The sequence below is a fragment of the Taurulus bubalis genome (assembly GCF_910589615.1).
Source record: "Taurulus bubalis genome assembly, chromosome: 6".
In the NCBI taxonomy this organism is placed as follows: Eukaryota; Metazoa; Chordata; class Actinopteri; order Perciformes; family Cottidae; genus Taurulus; species Taurulus bubalis.
In genome coordinates, this window is record NC_136594.1 from 2606443 (window position 1) to 2626145 (window position 19703).

At 43.7% G+C, this 19703-nt stretch overlaps 3 protein-coding genes across 5 annotated transcripts in view; 1 reads left to right on the top strand and 2 right to left on the bottom strand.

Moving 5' to 3' along the window:
* Positions 1 to 4070, bottom strand: part of wdr83os (WD repeat domain 83 opposite strand) — a 6037-nt gene extending 1967 nt beyond the window's left edge. The window contains exons 1-3 of the mRNA XM_079219416.1: positions 3931 to 4070; positions 3271 to 3376; positions 1911 to 2008 (exon numbers count right to left, since the gene is read on the bottom strand). Coding sequence (XP_079075542.1) covers positions 1911 to 2008; positions 3271 to 3376; positions 3931 to 3980 — 254 coding nt within the window. The 5' untranslated portion in view covers positions 3981 to 4070. The remainder of the gene's footprint in view (positions 1 to 1910; positions 2009 to 3270; positions 3377 to 3930) is intronic.
* Positions 4071 to 4278: 208 nt separating this feature from the next.
* On the top strand, positions 4279 to 15046 carry wdr83 (WD repeat domain containing 83). 3 transcript variants are annotated; one of them, XM_079219746.1, is made up of 10 exons: positions 4279 to 4399; positions 4700 to 4810; positions 7988 to 8108; positions 8177 to 8282; positions 8370 to 8418; positions 10071 to 10197; positions 12196 to 12263; positions 12341 to 12449; positions 13619 to 13733; positions 14766 to 15046. In XM_079219746.1, exons 2-10 carry the CDS (start codon positions 4708 to 4710, stop codon positions 14925 to 14927), a joined length of 960 nt encoding a protein of 319 aa, XP_079075872.1. In that variant the 5' UTR covers positions 4279 to 4399; positions 4700 to 4707; the 3' UTR covers positions 14928 to 15046. The 3 variants fall into 3 exon arrangements, with proteins under 3 accessions (XP_079075872.1, XP_079075871.1, XP_079075873.1); XM_079219745.1 differs by lacking the exon at positions 4279 to 4399 and adding an exon at positions 4433 to 4578; XM_079219747.1 differs by lacking the exons at positions 4279 to 4399; positions 12341 to 12449 and adding an exon at positions 4433 to 4578 and having other exon boundaries at positions 12196 to 12273.
* A 906-nt stretch (positions 15047 to 15952) lies between these two features.
* On the bottom strand, positions 15953 to 16614 carry LOC306738067 (persephin; the record flags this gene model as incomplete). The annotated part of the gene is made up of 2 exons (XM_079219895.1): positions 15953 to 16341; positions 16536 to 16614. 2 exons carry the CDS (start codon positions 16612 to 16614, stop codon positions 15953 to 15955), a joined length of 468 nt encoding a protein of 155 aa, XP_079076021.1.
* Between the last annotated feature and the right edge of the window lie 3089 nt (positions 16615 to 19703).

A 19703-nucleotide genomic window follows, 5' to 3' on the forward strand; every position in this document is an offset into this window, starting at 1 on the left:
CGATGGAGCAGATGGGGGTGGTTTACTCCTCTGTCTGGCCCGCTGTAGTACTCCTTCATGAGCAGATGGAAGACGCGGCCGCCTCCGGAGGTCACGCGGTTAAAAGCTTTGGGACATTAGCGTTGGCTCGTCTGGCAGCCGGGAGCGAGTCCAACCTCCGGATTCAGAGCCGAGTAATTCAAGAGAGTTCCTTGACACACCCCTAACAACGGAGGCCGTGGAGTTTGGCCAAACATTTTAATATACATACATAATGTATGTATATTATATATGATAGCAAACTTTCTTTGTCATGCCCCACTTTGGAGGAAGAACAATCTTCATGCCCCACCACAAAGAAAGTGCCTATTGTGGCAATGAAACGTCTGGCCACTGAGCCCGCGGTGACACTCGAAACGTTTCTCTAAGTTTCTAAAATATTCACAGCACCGCGATTATACATCGCAGAAATATAATTTTACATCTGTCGGAAAGAGGAGACTTCCTGCTTCCGGGTGCCTGCCCAGGCAGAGCCCAGCATCATTTTAACATCAAGCAAGCGAAAGGGCAGCAGTGTGTCATCTGACGGTGGTAAAAAAAAAAACGAAAATCCTTCTCTGTGATTTGTTGAATCATATGTCCGTCGCCATTTCGTGAACTAAACAACCAATGTACACTCAGGAAGTCTCAAAGCACTACCCACCTGAGCATATGCACACACTTCCGTTTTTAGTCAGAGAAAAGCGACATCATGACGACAAAGAGATTCAACACGGAGGAAGCAAAACGCATGATTCTGGAGAGCAGCGAGGAGGAGGACGACATGGCATCGTCATCAGAGCTCGAAGGCTTTAGTTCTTCTGAGGAAGATGGTAAGTGTAGTTACTAAACTTTGTTACGTGTATGTAAGACTGCATGGTGCAGACTTAGAAGAAGTCACCGAGAGGCTCCATGAGATGGATCCGTGATGGCCCCATCGTCTATGTGAAGTGGATGCACACGAAGCAAGTATCCTCCTGCTCCACATCCTCCTGCTCCACATCCTCATGCTCCACATCCTCATGCTCCACATCCTCATGCTCCACAGTCTCCTGCTCCACAGTTTCCTGCTCCACATCCTCCTGCTCCACATCCTCATGCCATGGCATGAGGATGTGCCATTGAAGCAAAGCAAGCCATACTTGTATATTGTAAATAGTCTGTTCTTGTTCTGTTTTATATTTCTCAATATATATTCTGTACATTTTCTTTTTTTATAATACATATTTTTATTTCCAAAAAAATAATTGTTGTAAAGGTCATTTTTCATGTGCACACACTCCATGAAGCTTTATCTGCAGTATGAAGTCATTTCTCAGTCCCATTTTTATCATTTTGGTGAAAGGTCTGAAAGACCATATTTCTACTCAAAAAACGATATTAAATTTTTAGTTTTAAACATTTATTTACATGTATCTACCATTTTATTCATATATTTCACTGCTTTTGTGAATCTAAAACCTTTGGTAACCCAATTTCCATCACCTAAACAGAGTTACCACATGAGTAAAGTTTTTTTTTTTTTCAAGCGATCTGAATAATTAAAAAAAAAAAAAAAAATAGAGATTCCATTTTTCAGCTTTAGTGTCATATTGTAACGTTTTTCTCTTTGCACTTTTGCCTTATGACAATGGTGCCTCCTTATATAGAGAGCTGAGATTGTTCTGCAATTTATGATGTAAAACATGAGTATGTATATTATATGAAAGTGCCTTAAAAGGTGAATCTAATAAAATAATGTCAAATCGAGAAGACGAGAGACCCTGAACCCCCCAGTGCTTCACAGCAGCTCACTGCTCCTTCATCACTAAGGAAGGGTACATGTGTCTTTCTGGACGCACTAGTTTCAGACGTCTCTCTGGAGGAAACCCTCTCAGCAGCCGCTTACTCACATGAAGCTGCTCATCATCTGTTTGGTGTCCTCCGAGCTTCTGGAGTTGGCGAAGCTGATGAAGGAGCAGTAGACCGCGATCCAGGCGCACCACTTCAGCTGAAAACACACAAACATACACACAAGGTCACAACGGTGAGCCGCACGAGACGCCGACGGTTCAGGCGTTGTGCTACTTAAATAATACAATTCCAAAAGGTGACGTTTAAAAGCAACTGGACGTGAGCACCGAGTTGAATATCATCCATAAACGCAGCAACATGAGAAGAGAACGCAACGGACAAACACAAGGAAACACAATATGATACGAGCACAGGTCTAAAAACTGAGTAAAACAAGAGAGATTATTATTTATTACTGGGGCATTTGACAGGAAGTGGAAGGCTTGTGACACAGTTTAAAGCGGCTGCTCTAAAAGGTCCAAGAGGGCAGAGACACATTTAGGAACTGTACAGGCAGCCGTCCCGTCTGTGGCTTTTAACGCCAATAAAACAACCTTAAAAATTAACCCTGCATTTGTCGGGTGGTCGGTGGAGGGATGCGAGAACCAGTTAGAGGTCACGCTGACCTTGAGGAGGTCGCTGCACGTTAAGAGAGAGGATGGATTTAAGTCCAGCGATGCTCCTTGGCTGTAAATAGCAGCTTTTCACCACAGAGTTCGTCTGGGTATCGGATTTCAGTCCCCAGCCAGAGAAAAAACACCCAGAATCCTTTGCACAGGCTTGAAAGGTTCGATGCCAACGTCCCTATACGTGGCTCTGAGGACCAAAAACAATCCCTTCTGTCCCGTCAGCTACAGATGGAGGGCGGCTCCGATACTCCTTGGTAGGGGCCACATGTTCTGTGTTCTTTGGAAAGCGTTCATGTGTTCACACACACACACACACACACGGTATGTTTTGTGTTTTTCTGTCCATTTAAAACCCAAAACCTCAAAATAAATAATTAACGCTGTTAGTTAAAAATTAAGTCAAAAAATGTTATTTGTTGATAAAAAGACAATCAATTAAACAAAAGATCAATTATTGGACTGTGAAGAAACGCGAGTCTGCTGCTGCTGTCCCCTCTATGTTTTGTGTATCGTCTGTTTGAAAGTCAAAAGCATCCCTTCATCATCTTCATCATCATCATCATCATCATCATCATCATCCTCCTCCTCCTCCTCCTCCTCCTCCTCCTCCTCCTCCTCTCAAAAGGTGAGTTCTTCACCTTTAATCTTCTAAATGGAACGATTGGGTCTAACATTCAGGAGCAACAGCTCTTTAACCCACAAACACACACATGGACACAGAGGACAGGGCGAGACGAGAGGTTTAGTGTGTGTGTGTGTGTGTGTGTGGGGGTGTGTGTGTGTAAGTCACCTTGAGCATCAGTCCACACATGCTGAAGATCATGCCGAGCAGGTTCATGTAGTCGGGCGTGGGGTCCTCCAGCGTGGGATTGCTGTCTGTGCTCGGGGCTTTGTACCTGCAACAGCACAACGCAACGCACTCAGAACCAGAATCATTTATGGGCCGAATACGCAACACACATACAAGGAAATGGACGAGGTGAAAGGTGCATAACAATACATAGATATATAATAAACATAAAGACATAATTTAAAGATGAATATGGTAAACACACATCAGATAGCAGTACTTAAAACAATGTAAAACAAGTATAAATTATGAAATGAAATAGGCATGTGTGTATTTGAGTTGAGGGTGTGTGAGGGTGTTGAAGTTGTTGCTCCTGAGTGTGTGTGTGTGTGTGTGTGTGTGTGTGTGTGTAAGAGTCAGAAGACTGATGACACACTGACCCACAAGCTAAAACACGATGGTGACCGATTGTTAAACCCCTGACAGCCGAATAAATATAATGCAAATACCAGTATATGTTGGTGTTGAAATCCTACAGTCCCATCAGATGACCACTAATCCCAGAGAGGCTCATGACTTGTGTTAAAGGCTAGCTAGCTGCTAGCCAAGCAGTTAGCTTAATCCGAGCTAAATGCTAATTACAGCGATGAATAAACTCACCTTAGAATCTTATTTATTCTCCTCGGGTCTGACAGACTGTTAAAAGACATAATAAGTCACAAATTCCCTCCCGGGCTGTTTGTTTTATTTAGAAAAATTGTAAACGCTCGTGCTCGAAAGACAGCTGATCAGACACTTAGCGGTGACAGTGGAGGAAGAGGCTCGTCACATCCGGTGAGTTTCAAAATAAAAGCGTTAAGCGCCCCCGTAGGCAACAATTTAACGGGGGTTTATTTTTTCTACTTTTATTTTGACAGGACTATTTTTTCGTTGTCCCAGCGTGCATTGCGCGTACCAGCGAACGAGACGGTTGACATGAATGAAAGAAGCTGTTAATGGTTATAAACTCGGGATACACTTCTTATAAAAACAGTTATAAGTCGTATTAACTGCAACAGGAATAACAACATGGCACCCGGCTGAAATTTAACTCACAATTTAAGCGGAACGGGGGGAAAACTAACGTTGAGTGAGTAGGAAGTGACGAACGTGAGGCTACCATAAAACATGCTAGTTCTGTCGTAAATAGTCCACTGTCGTAAAACGTCCATTGTCGAAGCCAATACAGTTATTACAATGTAATGTTATATGGTAGTTTGCATTAGAATACTTTTAAAGTGCATTCCTTTTCACGTGGAAATAAACAAGGTAATAGTTCGTATTGCAGTGTTTGAACTCGTTGCAATGTAGGAGAAGTTGTTCAGTGTGGCTCACGTGTTTACTGTTGTGTTGTTGTTGTTGTTGTTGTTGTTGTTTTCTCCCCCCACAGGTTGAGTCATGTCGTTCCCTCAGCCCAGACCTCAGGCCGCTCTGCTCCCTCAGCATCTGCTCAGGACCATAGACTGCAAGCAAGGAGCAGTCAGGGCGGTTCGCTTCAACGGTGAGAGAGAGACTGTGTGTGTGTGCGTGTGTGTGTGTGTGTGTGTGTGTGTGTGAGGCAAACACATGTATCATCCTGATAAGTAGCTGTTTTTTCATGAGAAGTCAGGGTTTGTTTGTATATGTGTTGATAGACAGAGAGAGAGAGAGCGACACTATTTATTGATTCAATTCAATGTATTTTGTGTAGCCCAAAATTACAAATGTTCCTCAGAGGGCTTTACAATCTGTACACATCCAACATCCTCTGTCCCGGGACGTCTCCTCATCAGCCAAAAGAACCTTTAACAGGGAGAAAAAGGGAAGAAACCTTCAGGAGAGCAACAGAGGAGGATCCTCTATCAGGATGGACAGAAGTACAGTAGATGTCACGTGACTAGAAGTACAATAGATGTCATGTGACCAGACGTACAGTAGATGTCACATAACCAGAAGTACAGTAGATGTCACGTGACCAGAAGTACAGTAGATGTCATGTGACCAGAAGTACAATATATGTCACGTGACCAGAAGTACAATATATGTCACGTGACCAGAAGTACAATATATGTCACGTGACCAGAAGTACAATAGATGTCACATAACCAGAAGTACAGTAGATGTCACGTGACCAGAAGTACAATAGATGTCATGTGACCAGAAGTACAGTAGATGTCATGTGACCAGAAGTACAGTAGATGTCACGTGACCAGAAGTACAGTAGATGTCACATAACCAGAAGTACAATGTATGTCACGTGACCAGAAGTACAATAGATGTCATGTGACCAGAAGTACAGTAGATGTCATGTGACCAGAAGTACAGTAGATGTCACGTGACCAGAAGTACAATAGATGTCACATAACCAGAAGTACAATAGATGTCATGTGACCAGAAGTACAATATATGTCACGTGACCAGAAGTACAATATATGTCACGTGACCAGAAGTACAATAGATGTCACGTGACCAGAAGTACAATAGATGGCATGTGACCAGAAGTACAATAGATGTCACATAACCAGAAGTACAATAGATGTCATGTGACCAGAAGTACAATAGATGTCATGTGACCAGAAGTACAATAGATGTCACGTGACCAGAAGTACAATAGATGTCATGTGACCAGAAGTACAATAGATGTCACGTGACCAGAAGTACAATAGATGTCATGTGACCAGAAGTACAATATATGTCACGTGACCAGAAGTACAATAGATGTCATGTGACCAGAAGTACAATAGATGTCACATAGCCAGAAGTACAATATATGTCACGTGACCAGAAGTACAATAGATGTCACGTGACCAGAAGTACAATAGATGTCACGTGACCAGAAGTACAATATATGTCACGTGACCAGAAGTACAATATATGTCACGTGACCAGAAGTACAATAGATGTCACGTGACCAGAAGTACAATATATGTCACGTGACCAGAAGTACAATAGATGTCACGTGACCAGAAGTACAATAGATGTCACGTGACCAGAAGTACAATAGATGTCACGTGACCAGAAGTACAATAGATGTCACGTGACCAGAAGTACAATAGATGTCACGTGACCAGAAGTACAATATATGTCACGTGACCAGAAGTACAATAGATGTCATGTGACCAGAAGTACAATAGATGTCACGTGACCAGAAGTACAATAGATCTCATGTCACCAGAAGTACAATAGATGTCACGTGACCAGAAGTACAATAGATGTCATGTGACCAGAAGTACAATAGACTAGAAGTACAATAGATGTCACATGACCAGATGTAGAATAGATGTCATGTGACCAGAAGTACAATAGATGTCCCTTATATCTCATAATTTCGACTTTGTATCTCATAATATATTTGTTGTGGCGGTAACAGGCTTCCATAGTGTTCTCTCATCTTTTCATAGTCTGACAGCACAAGGTGAAGACATTGGTCCTCTATTGTTGTGCTTATGTCATTCAGTGGAAGCTGTTTTAAATCTCCTCTCCTCTCGTCTTGTCCCCTCTCATCTCCTGTCCTCTTGTCTCGTCTCCTCTCGTCTCCTCTCATCTCCTCTCGTCTCCTCTCTCGTCTCGTCTCCTCTCTCCTCCTCTCTCCTCTCCTCTCCTCTCCTCTCGTCTCCTCTCTCCTCCTCTCTCCTCTCCTCTCCTCTCCTCTCGTCTCGTCTCCTCTCTCCTCTCCTCTCCTCTCGTCTCCTCTCTCCTCTCCTCTCCTCCCCTCCCCTCTCCTCTCCTCTCCCCTCTCCTCTCGTCTCCTCTCCTCTTCTCTCCTCCCCTCTCCTCTCCTCTCCTCTCTCCTCCCCTCTCCTCTCCTCTCCTCTCCTCTCTCCTCTCGTCTCGTCTCCTCTCCTCTCGTCTCCCCTCTCCTCCCCTCTCCTCCCCTCTCCTCCCCTCTCGTCTCCTCTCCTCTCGTCTCGTCTCCTCCCCTCTCCTCTCCTCTCGTCTCCTCTCTCCTCTCCTCCCCTCTCCTCCCCTCTCCTCCCCTCTCCTCTCTCCTCCCCTCTCCTCTCTCCTCCTCTCTCCTCCTCTCCTCTCGTCTCCTCCCCTCTCCTCTCGTCTCCTCTTCTCTCCTCCCCTCTACTCCCCTCTCCTCCCCTCTCCTCTCCTCTCCTCTCGTCTCCTCCCCTCTCCTCCCCTCTCCTCCCCTCTCCTCTCGTCTCCTCTTCTCTCCTCCCCTCTCCTCTCCTCTCCTCCCCTCTCCTCTCGTCTCCTCTCCTCTCTCCTCTCCTCTCCTCTCCTCTCTCCTCTCCTCTCCTCCCCTCTCCTCTCCTCTCCTCTCATCTCCTCTCTCCTCCCCTCTCCTCTCGTCTCCTCTCTCCTCCCCTCTCCTCCCCTCTCCTCTCCTCTCATCTCCTCTCTCCTCCCCTCTCCTCTCATCTCCTCTCTCCTCCCCTCTCCTCCCCTCTCCTCTCGTCTCCTCTCCTCTCCTCTCATCTCCTCTCTCCTCTCCTCTCCTCCCCTCTCCTCTCCTCTCCTCTCATCTCCTCTCTCCTCTCGTCTCCTCCCCTCTCGTCTCCTCCCCTCCCCTCTCCTCTCCTCCCCTCTCCTCTCCTCCCCTCTCCTCTCGTCTCCTCTCTCCTCTCGTCTCCTCCCCTCTCGTCTCCTCCCCTCCCCTCCCCTCTCCTCCCCTCCCCTCTCCTCCCCTCTCCTCTCGTCTCCTCTCCTCTCTCCTCCCCTCTCCTCTCGTCTCCTCTCCTCTCTCCAGCGGACGGTAACTACCTGCTGTCCTGCGGCAGCGACAAGTCCCTGAAGCTGTGGAGCGTGAGCCGCGGCTCGCTGCTGAAGACGTACAGCGGCCACGGCTACGAGGTGCTGGACGCCGACGGGTGAGAGCCGCCTCCTTTGTTTCCTCGCTCGTCCAGAGACCGTGATTTGAAGCCCTGCGTCTCCACAGGTCCTTTGACAACAGCCAGCTCTGCTCCTGCAGCTCCGATAAGTCGTTGATCCTGTGGGACGTCGCCACGGGACAGGTCATGCGAAAACTCAGAGGTCACGCCGGGGTCAGACTGCCGCTGGATTTACATTTCACTTTTCCTCTTCTGGGTCTGAATTCTTTGAGTTCATTTCTTCTTCCTTTCTGCTCACAGAGAGTCAACTGTGTGCAGTTCAACGAGGAGGCGACGGTCATCCTGTCTGGTGAGGCTGAAACACACAAACACACTAACACACTAACACACAACACACAAACACACAATACACAAACACACTAACACACTAACACACAACACACTAACACACAACACACAACACACAAACACACAACACACAAACACACAAACACACTAACACACTAACACACTAACACACAAACACACAAACACACAAACACCACAAACACACTAACACACTAACACACAACACACAAACACACAAACATCACAAACACACTAACACACTAACACACAACACACAAACACACAACACCACAAACACACAACACCACAAACACACAAACACACAAACACCACAAACACACAAACACCACAAACACACAAACACACTAACACACAAACACACTAACACACAACACACAAACACACAAACACACAAACACACAACACCACAAACACACAACACCACAAACACACAAACACACAAACACCACAAACACACAAACACCACAAACACACAAACACACAAACACACTAACACACTAACACACAACACACAAACACACAAACACCACAAACACACAAACACACAAACACACAAACACCACAAACACCACAAACACACAAACACCACAAACACACAAACACACAAACACACTAACACACAACACACAAACACACAAACACACAAACACCACAAACACACAAACACCACAAACACCACAAACACCACAAACACACAAACACACAAACACACAATCACACAAACACACAAACACCACAATCACACAAACACCACAAACACACAAACACACAAACCCCACAAACACACAAACACACAAACACACAAACACACTAACACACTAACACACAACACACAAACACACAAACACCACAAACACACAAACACACAAACACCACAAACACCACAAACACACAAACACCACAAACACACAAACACACTAACACACAACACACAAACACACAAACACACAAACACCACAAACACACAAACACACAAACACCACAAACACCACAAACACCACAAACACACAAACACACAAACACACAATCACACAAACACACAAACACCACAATCACACAAACACCACAAACACACAAACACACAAACCCCACAAACACACAAACACACAAACCCCACAAACACACAAACACCACAAACACACAAACACCACAAACACACAAACACCACAAACACACAAACACCACAAACACCACAAACACACAAACACCACAAACACACAAACACCACAAACACACAAACACCACAAACACCACAAACACACAAACACCACAAACACAAACACACAAACATGTTTTACTACTGAGAGAGAGAGACTGTGTGTGTGTGTGTGTGTGTGTGTGTGTGTGTGTGTGTGTGTGAGAGAGAGCGAGAGACTGTGTGTGTTATAGTCACACAACTATAACACCGTCACTTTGCTTCAGTAGATCTTTACTATTTAGTTAGTTCATTTAATATTATTCTATTGTTTTGTTTATAATGTACATTTTTTTATATTTAATATTCCTTTACCTGTATTTATAAATGCTGCTGTAGTGAAACCAATGTCCCCTTGCAGGATTAATGCACTGTGTGTGTGTGTGTGTGTGTGTGTGTGTGTGTGTGTGTGTGTGTGTGTGTGTGTGTGTGTTTAGGGTCCCTCGATGGGACGGTTCGCTGCTGGGACACGAGGTCCCGGCGGTTCGAGCCCATCCAGGTTCTGGACGAGGCGCGGGACGGCGTCAGCAGCCTGAAGGTGGCGCAGCACGAGCTGCTCACCGGGTCAGCGCCGAAAACACTCTGAGTTTTACCTGTTAGATTATATGGATCACCAGTCACGTATTGCTTTGATCTCATCTCGTTTGATGTCATGCTGGAAGCACATTGAGACACAAAGTATCACAGTTTGTCGTTCCTTTACTTCACTGCAGCTCGGTCGCACATTGATATTGATTATACTTTTATTTGAGACATAAAAAAACACAAGGTGCAGAAACAAACAGAAAGAGGCAAGGAGAGTTTATTTGTGTCACACATTTCAACAACAAGGCGACTAAACGCATCAAAATATAATGCAAAAGAAAACAAGACTGAAAAACTATGAAGAACATTCATTCAAACATTAAAAAGCATAAAATAGAATAAAAGTTGCAGTGTAGTTTAAAGCCTTATATCAGGTCACAAGGTACAAATCAAGAAAAAAATATATATAAAAAACATGTTGGGTATCAAATTAAACATAAGAATCAGGGCTACAATAATATATAATCCCCATGAACAACCTCTAAACACAACTCAAACAACAAATAGGATTAGAGTGAAGGTTTAAAGGGTTAAGAAATAAAATACAGAAATTGATTAATATCCTTTAGTTTGGTTAAATTAAAGGCAAGAGAAAAGTAAAAGTAGTCAACAGATAACGGTGAACACGAGTATCGTGTTAGAAGTGAAAGGAGCTAATAATCAGCCAATACTCGATCAATCACACAAACCACAACTCATCGCCGCACAACTACACTGTTCAGCGTTTAAAAAATAAAAAAGAGGAGAAAAGGAAACATAGAACAATATCGACACGTCCACACTTTACATCCCCGTTCTGTCACTACTATTCAAAAAAAATCTTTGTAAATCTTTTTCAACTTTCCGTTCCACACAATCCCCCACAAATTGATACACAAATACGCACATACACACTTTTAAGATCGCTTTCAAGTTCACTTTGTCCCTGCAGAATAAACACATGAATAAAGTAAAAAAAATATTAATTTCTCCCCTGAATGTCAAAGCGTGTGACGGTTTTCTCTCCTCCGCTCAGGTCGGTGGACGGCCAAGTCATGGAAATGTGTTTAAAGTCATGGAAATGTGTTTAAAGTCATGGAAATGTGGTTAGAAGTCATAGAAATTTGGTTTAAAGTCATGGAAATGTGTTTAAAGTCATGGAAATGTGTTTAAAGTCATAGAAATTTGGTTTAAAGTCATGGAAAAGTGGTTGAAAGTCATAGAAATTTGGTTAAAAGTCATGGAAATTTGGTTTAAAGTCATGGAAATGTGGTTAAAAGTCATGGAAATGTGGTTAAAAGTCATAGAAATGTGGTTAAAAGTCATGGAAATATGGTTAAAGTCATGGAAATGTGGTTAAAAGTCATGGAAATGTGGTTAAAAGTCATAGAAATGTGGTTAAAAGTCATAGAAAAGTGGTTGAAAGTCATGGAAATGTGGTTAAAAGTCATAGAAATGTGGTTAAAGTCATGGAAATGTGATTAAAAGTTATAGAAATGTGGTTAAAAGTCATAGAAATTTGGTTAAAAGTCATGGAAATGTGGTTGAAAGTCATAGAAATTTGGTTAAAAGTCATAGAAATTTGGTTAAAAGTCATGGAAATTTGGTTAAAAGTCATAGAAATTTGGTTTAAAGTCATGGAAATGTGGTTAAAAGTCATAGAAATGTGGTTGAAAGTCATAGAAATTTGGTTAAAAGTCATAGAAATTTGGTTAAAAGTCATGGAAATTTGGTTAAAAGTCATAGAAATGTGGTTTAAAGTCATGGAAATGTGGTTAAAAGTCATAGAAATGTGGTTTAAAGTCATAGAAATGTGGTTTAAAGTCATGTAAAAGTGGTTTAAAGTCATGTAAAAGTGGTTTAAAGTCATGTAAAAGTGGTGTAAAGTCATGTAAAAGTGGTTTAAAGTCATGTAAAAGTCATGTAAATGTGCTTAAAGTCATGTAAAAGTCATGGAACATTGGTCACAGTGTGTCTGAACTTGTTTTCTCCGCTCAGCTCGGTGGACGGCCGCGTGCGGCGCTACGACCTCCGGATGGGACAGCTGCACGTGGACTTCCTCAACAGTGAGTGGCGGTGCGTTCGGGGTAAATGAATGACGGCAGAACCCCGTAACCCGCGACCCGTGTCTTTGTGTCTGCAGGTCCCATCACATGCGTGTGCTTCAGTCAGGACGGCCAGTGCACGCTGAGCTCCAGCCTGGACTCCACCGTCCGGCTGCTGGACAAGAGCACCGGGGAGATGCTGGGCGAGTGAGTGCAGCCCGTGAAAAACGCCTACATTGGAAATTATTTTTTTGGACCGATTAAGTGTAATTGGACATTTTCCCACGGCACAGTGCCGTGGGAAAATGTCCAATTACACTTAATCGGTCCAAAAAAATAATTTCCATTGTTGAGCGTCTGAGCTGCAATATAGTGGCCGTCCTAGTATTTAAATACTCCTCACTGCCAGCAGGGAGCGCAATAGTGACCTCGCATATCTGCTGTGTTATGCTACAATGTGACATTTTGTAACTTTTTGGGTTGTTGGTGTTCAAAAAAGGTTGAAAGACACTGCGCTATAGAATCCTCAGTGTGTGAGATTTTAACTCTTGTGGTCCAAACAGACTTAAAATCATTGGATCTCAGATTTTTTTTTGTTTTAAACGGGGGAACGATCGGGTCGACTTTCATGTTTTCTCAGTAAATAAACTCAAAGTGAACAGAAAACAACAAAAAACCTCATCAGAAACCAAAAAAGAATGTTTTCACAACTAGCCGACAATCTTCTAAAAGCAGTTTGTGTCATATTTGTCTTTCTAAACCACCATTTGGATAAAAAACAACAACAACAACAACGTCACGATGACAATGATCACAACAAAAACACCATTATGACACAAAGCCAATTAACAGTTAACATGACAACATTCAGATTAGAATTCTTTTGTTTTGCTTATTAAAAAAAGGCCTGAAAAAAAGAAAAAGAAAATCCCAAAAGTTTCGTAAAAGTCATGTAAATGTGTTATATTCATGTGTTCATGTAAATGTGTTATATTCATGTGTTCATGTGTTCATTTACGCTGAGTTTGAAATAATGAATATGCTTTTAAAAGAAAGACTCAAAATATAAGCAGGCATACATACAGGCATCTATATAAATGTTTATTCTTTTAATCAAACTATTGTCTCATTCATTTGAGTCATTTAAGGTTTACTGTATGCTTTGTGTTCTCATTGTTAGTTTAAATACTACATTTACTCACTTTTTACTGTTTACACCCAGATTTCACAAAATGTTTGTCATGGACATTTGGTTTAAAGTCATTAAAAAGCATTGATCAGCATGCGTATGAACCCTGTTTAAAGGTCTTTGTCATTTGGCCGAACCCCTGAACATGTATTGACAGCGCCTGTGTGTGTGTGTGTGTGTGTCTCAGGTTCACGGGACACAAGATGAAGGGCTACAAGCTGGACTGCTGTCTGTCCGGTAAAGACACTCACGTGCTGAGCTGCTCGGAGGACGGACACGTCTACTGCTGGGACCTGGTGGAGGTGAGGAGCGTCATCACGCTACTTGAAGGCCCCGTTTGGATGTGGTGAAGTGAGGTTCTGAGAGTTTAACTACAGCAGATGGAGCAAAGTGAAGCTCTGCTGTGGACGTATGTTAGAATCCTAAAATATCAGTTGAAGTGAACATTGAGAATATTGTCGCCTCTTCTCCTTTCTGACGAGGAACTGAAGCTCTCTTCAAAGCCACGAGAATAATACAAAGTGTTTGTTTTTATGACCGACCGATGGAGGCAGCAAGTTGACGGAGTTATGATGACTGTTTTTTGTGAATGGAGTCTTGTGGCTTTGAGGAGAGCAAAGATAACGTCTCCCAGTCAGACATATTCTAAATATAGCGTTCACTTAAACTGATATTGATTCTTTTAGGAGTCTACAGCAGAAAGGTACTTTACTCCTGTGAAGAACACACAAACACACTTTAAAACACACAGACTGCCCCTTTAACCTTTTGGAAACCAAGCGCACCAACCCTATTCTCAGACAGATTTTAAACGTTTCCTTGATTATCTCCACAACCACATGGTTGTTTAACTTCATTTACATTTCTAAATAACCGTAACCCTTGTGAGAAGAGACCTAAACACATTAAAGTAACCGATAAGGTTCAGTTCTCACGATCCTTTCGGTCCTAATCTTTCCAAAAAGGTGTCTTATTAGTCTGTGGGATGTTGTTACGGCACCGAACAATACCTTTTTGATACTCATGCTGGATGTTTATATTCATGATCAAAATATCTTTTAAAAGTGATTTTTTTCCCCAAGACTTTGCTGAACAAATACATACAATAAACACAAGAATTAGAATTTAATTTGGGGTTCCTACGACGACTCAAACACAGGGGAGAAGAGGTCGAGAGCCACTTCCAGGTTCCACAGTTTCCAAGGTGGACAGAAGCGCAGACAAGAGGGAGCAAGTAGTAACGAAACACCTGCGACGGCGCGGTGGTCTTAGAACCAGCGAGGAGCCGATCCAGGAAGCGTCCTGAAACCCTCCTCGTGTTTCCTGCCCTCCAGGGGTCGCTGTCCTTGAAGCTGCCGGTGGGGAAAGCCGTGGTCCAGTCGCTGTCCTTCCACCCGACGGAGACCTGCCTCCTCACGGCCATGGAGGGGCGTGTCCAGGTGTGGGGGGCGGAGCCAGAGGAGCCGGAGGAGGAGGCGGCCGCGATGGCCACGTAGAGCAATGCGCTCTACATTTACACGGCGGTGACATGGACATTTAAAACCTGAACACATTTAGTTTACACATCTTTATGTAAACTTTTATGTAAATTGGCTTCTCAGATTTTTTTGTACGTGCAACATATATTTTTTGGAATAAAGACGCTCTTGTGTGAACGTCGTCGCGTCTCTTTGCACCAAAGATACTCATCAACACCGTTTAGTTTATCTTTATTAGGAACTGTACACACACACACACACACACACACAGAGAGATGAACACGGTACAAAATAAGTTAACCAGCATGACAAAAGAATGGCAACAAATAAATAAATAACTTATCTTACATAAATACGTTCGTCTTAAACTTAAGCTGACGAATAAATCTAAACCGTAAATTCAAAATTCAAAAAGTCCTTTGCTCGGCTGTCGAACCCCACGAGGCGTCGGAGCAGCTTCGTACACAAATTATAAATAAATACATGTACACAAATAGTCAAGTAGCTTGTAGCTCAGTTTGTCCCTTTTTTAGACCCTTGAATCAGAAAATATAGATTCACAACAGGGCATTCAAATAAAAAAATAAAATAAAAAAGGACTTACATTTGATCTCATTTATTGCCAAAGTCAGGTTTTCCCTTCTCCAGAAGGCAGGCTGTTCGTGAAGTAAGGAAAGCAGCCGAATATTTGAGCTCGACCGCTACGGGAGGCGGATTTTAAAGCTCGCAAACGCCAAAAGGAAAACAACTATAATCCTGCCGAGGCCCTCAGCTCCCCAGTGGGAGGCAAGAGCATTTAAATCAACAAGACTGGATTTCTTTTCAGCCTAAAGTGAAAGGGAACATAGCTTAGATTTAACGCTCCGGTTGTCTTGGGGTCAAAATGGCCCATCAACACATATACACTCGTACACCCGTGTACGAGTGTATATGTGTTGATGGGGCATTTTGACCCCAAGACAACGGGAGGGTTAAATAACTTCATGAGAATAAAGCGGCATTACAAAAAGAACCGGTCCTCGTGAAACGCCTCACGCTCGCGTCTATCCAACGCAGCTGCAGCCGGCGGCCGACAGCTTCTCCACCTTGTGCCAGCGGTGCGCGTTGTCGAGGAAGGCCATGTCCTCGTGGTGCGTGGGCCGGCAGCACGGCGCCCCGTGCCGCGGCTCGCCGGGCAGCACGCCGCCGAGCAGCAGGTTGGCGAGGGCGAGGTCGTGGTTGGAGCGCACGTGGGGGCACGCCCCGCCGCAGTACTTGAAGAGCACGCTCTCGTCCGAGTCGTAGCCCAGGCCGAGGTGCCGCACCTGCAGCAGGACGGAGCGCAGGCCGCACGGGGCGTCCGGGGAGGCGGAGCGCCGCGACCGGGCCGGGAGCGGCGCCGCGGCGCCGTCCCGCCGGTCCTCGTCCGGAGACGCCGACTCCTGGGTCTGATCTGGGGGAAGGTGGAAAAGAGTTAAATGCACATCTGGTGCACGAAAAAAATGAATTAAAAGTCCATCCTAAGAGGCAGAAAATCAAGTCGAGACACGATAGTGAACTCATTGCGTTCGGAAAACGAGCAAAAATTTGATTTTTAACCAAAAAGGTCAGAGGTCACGACCTTCTCCCTTTTCAGCTAGCGCTTACCAATCAGCGATCTCAGCCGGCGGCCCTCTCCCCTCTGGACGCAAACCAGAAGCACAACCAGCTTCATCAGGGACCTCATCGCCGGAGTCTGCTCTTCGTCTTCAGCTTCGTCTTCGGCACACGTGTGTTTGTATGTGTGTGTGTGTGTGTGTGGATGTTTGCGGACGTCTGCGGGTGCGAGTGATGCTCGAGATGCAGACGAGTCACAACCTCCAATATATATAGCCCTCGGAGATGAAGGGTGGAGACAGACGCTAACCCGTTACTTGCCAACAGACTATCCGCCTCACCTGGGCCTGACAGGCAGGAGGAGGGCAGGCGGGCGTTTGACCCAGAATTTGTCCCGTTGAAGATTATCTAATTGGTGTAAATCACTGATTTCTTTTTTTTTTGCGTTGAGTTTTCCCCCCAGATGTTTTTCCAGAGGATGTTGGCCACTGGCAATATGGAAGTCACGTTGATGATGCTGAGAACTATGCGAGGATAAATGAATCCGGAGACAGACGGACACGAGATAACGGGACTTTATCAATATATAAACAAAAAAGAGGTTAAAGCGGTCCGGATGAGTCACTGTGGAATGTCTTTAAAACGGGCTTTGTGTCGCTTCTCTTATCGTAAACGTTACGTCTTTGGAATCAATTGATGAAAAAAAAACCCACCCGCCAAAAAAAGACCCAACTCTAAAAGGTTAAACGCCAAATAAGAAAAAGGGAAGTCGGGTTATAATTAGAACACAACAGGGCCGGTTTCAGCAGACATTCCTCAACGGGTGACTCGTCTCGAGCCGGGCCGTAAATCGAGGGATTTCATCATGACATGTCGGATATGTAGAATATGCGTTATGTCATGGTTGTAGGGCCCCAGCAGGCGGTGGGTGGAGTTTTTGGGGAGTTTCGCAAGAAAAGTGCATATTTGGACCCGGTTCCTGCCGGCCAGGTCAAACACCTCTGGTCTGCAACCAGACCCCGAATGAGTTTGTGAGTTGGTTTGTTGGGCTGACGCTTTGAAGCCTCGAGTTCGGTGAATTTGGCGTCGCCATCTTGGATTACGGCCGTCGCCATGTTGGTTTTTTTTGCAACCAGTGGACAGAAGTTACCACGTTTAGAATGAGAATTAGAAAAGTGACGGAATTGACGGAATGTCAATGTTGCCGACTTCCTCCCTTGATTTTGCAACTTTTGTGAAGCTAATGCTGCTACACAATGCTAATGCTGCTTGCTATTTTAACTGGAAAACAGTGGGCCTGTTTTTTTTCTTTCAAAACCTTGCGCAGTGTTTCCCAAACTTATTTTCTGGCGACCAGATTTATTTAAAAAAGACAAAACCAGTCCACGATATTATCGGTGTTTTTTATGAATTTGGCCGTAAATGAAAGTCCATCTTTTTCTGTATCGCCTTTTACTATCTTGAATAGTTGAACCAGCCACAAAGAGAAATACGTTTGATAAAGCTTTGTTTGTGTGAATAAGTTATTGAAAACATGTTTTCAGTACTTATAAATGCATTCAGGGGTTCTTTTCATTTCCACTCATGTCAAACAATATACATTTTAGATTTAACATTAAATGAACACAGTTTTCTTTCATCAGTAATATTATAATAAGTATTAAAAAGTTGGTTACAATTATTGGAACAATACGATCATTCAGGCTACGTCATGTTTCTCAAAGCTGTACTGCAGATATAACCGGTAAATAAAAAAACGAGAATAAATTCTGATAATTTATAAAATCTCTATGAAAGCTCTATCATACTCTAGCTGGTTTCCCTTAGTTTTAAAGTTTTAAAAGGCAAGTGGAACCTGAAAGTGAGTAAACAAGAGAATAAAAGCTAAAGAGTTGTATAAAAAGAGTGAATCACGTAATACGTTTGATTGGATTGATCAAAACAAAGAATATTATCTCTGCCTGCATGGCTCCTGGCTTCAGTCAGTTATATTTAGACGATGAGTTGTGTGTCCAATGAGATTTGAAGTGTATTTATTATATTTAAACAGCCCCATTTCTCATGCATTATAGCTCTGTTGGTATGAATTACAAAGGAATCATCCCTAAATCCTGAGCAAATACTGAGCCACGAAATTTACTGCCGGGAATTCCAATAATTCTTTCGAGGATAAAGTTTTTCAGACTGCACTAAATTAGACATTAAAAGAAATGGAAAAATGACAATGAGCTCTTCCTCACTTATATAACCAAGTTCAATCAATATGTCTGACTCTACCTTTACCCAAAATACTTGTGTTTCTTCATGCTTTATTTCTATAACTTACTTTAGTATATACTTTTTTTTTGACTGTCTTTAATAAGCTAAAACTGGATTACTGGACCTCTACGCAATATTCTGGGCTTGCAGTAAATTGAGCAAGACATAGAACGATGCTCTAGTAAACCTCCTGAATGTTCGGACCGGGACTATCCTCCTTTCTGCCGATACGGCGGCTAAAGACCTTTTGCACAAGTTGAAAACAAAAAAAAGGCCCTCCGCTGTCCACAAGCAAGCAAAATCCTTCCCAGGGACACAAATCCCTTTACCCGGTAATGTGTCCAGAAAACAAGAACACAGAAGGGCAAAAGGCCTGACGCATTCCTTCCACCTCTCTAGGAGACAGGAGGACGAAGGCCAAGCGAGAGGTTGAGAAAGACAGAAGGAACGTGGAGGAGGCGGTGGGAGAAATACAGTGGAGATAGAGCAATCCCATTGGATTACGGCCTAAAGAACCAGTCTGGAAGCCGGGGGTTGTCAGAGGACAGGAATGGAAAGAACGTGGCATCAAAAAAAAAGACACAAAACATTTTTATACAGTGGTAAAACAGGAACAGGCCAGATCTGAAACCCGTCTGCTGCTCTTCCAGAAACTGGATATCCAGAATTATGACGAATCGTTCGTGCCAAAGTCAAGTCCCGCCCCTCGAACGCATACCGGGCCAATCATAGCGTCTGACCACCATCCGTCTCTGAAACCACTGAAACCACTCTGACCAGTGGTTTCAGACGTCCTTCAGGTTGGTTCGGCGGGTTTTGGGACTCATCGCAGGTTAAACAGGTCTCTAATAAGGAGATAAACGTTTCTAAAAATTGTAGGCCCACTTCTGTCGGCTTCTCTCTGAAATTATCTAATATTTATACAGAGAGTGCAGTTAGTGACAGTGTGGGCTCCATGGA

Bases quoted from the DNA above. Each gene is read 5' to 3' on its own strand.
- wdr83 (XM_079219746.1), top strand. From the start codon at position 4,708: ATGTCGTTCCCTCAGCCCAGACCTCAGGCCGCTCTGCTCCCTCAGCAT. The intron at 8,109-8,176 runs GTGAGAGCCGCC...GCGTCTCCACAG, and splicing joins GAGGTGCTGGACGCCGACGG to GTCCTTTGACAACAGCCAGC. The intron at 12,264-12,340 runs GTGAGTGGCGGT...TTGTGTCTGCAG, and splicing joins GCACGTGGACTTCCTCAACA to GTCCCATCACATGCGTGTGC.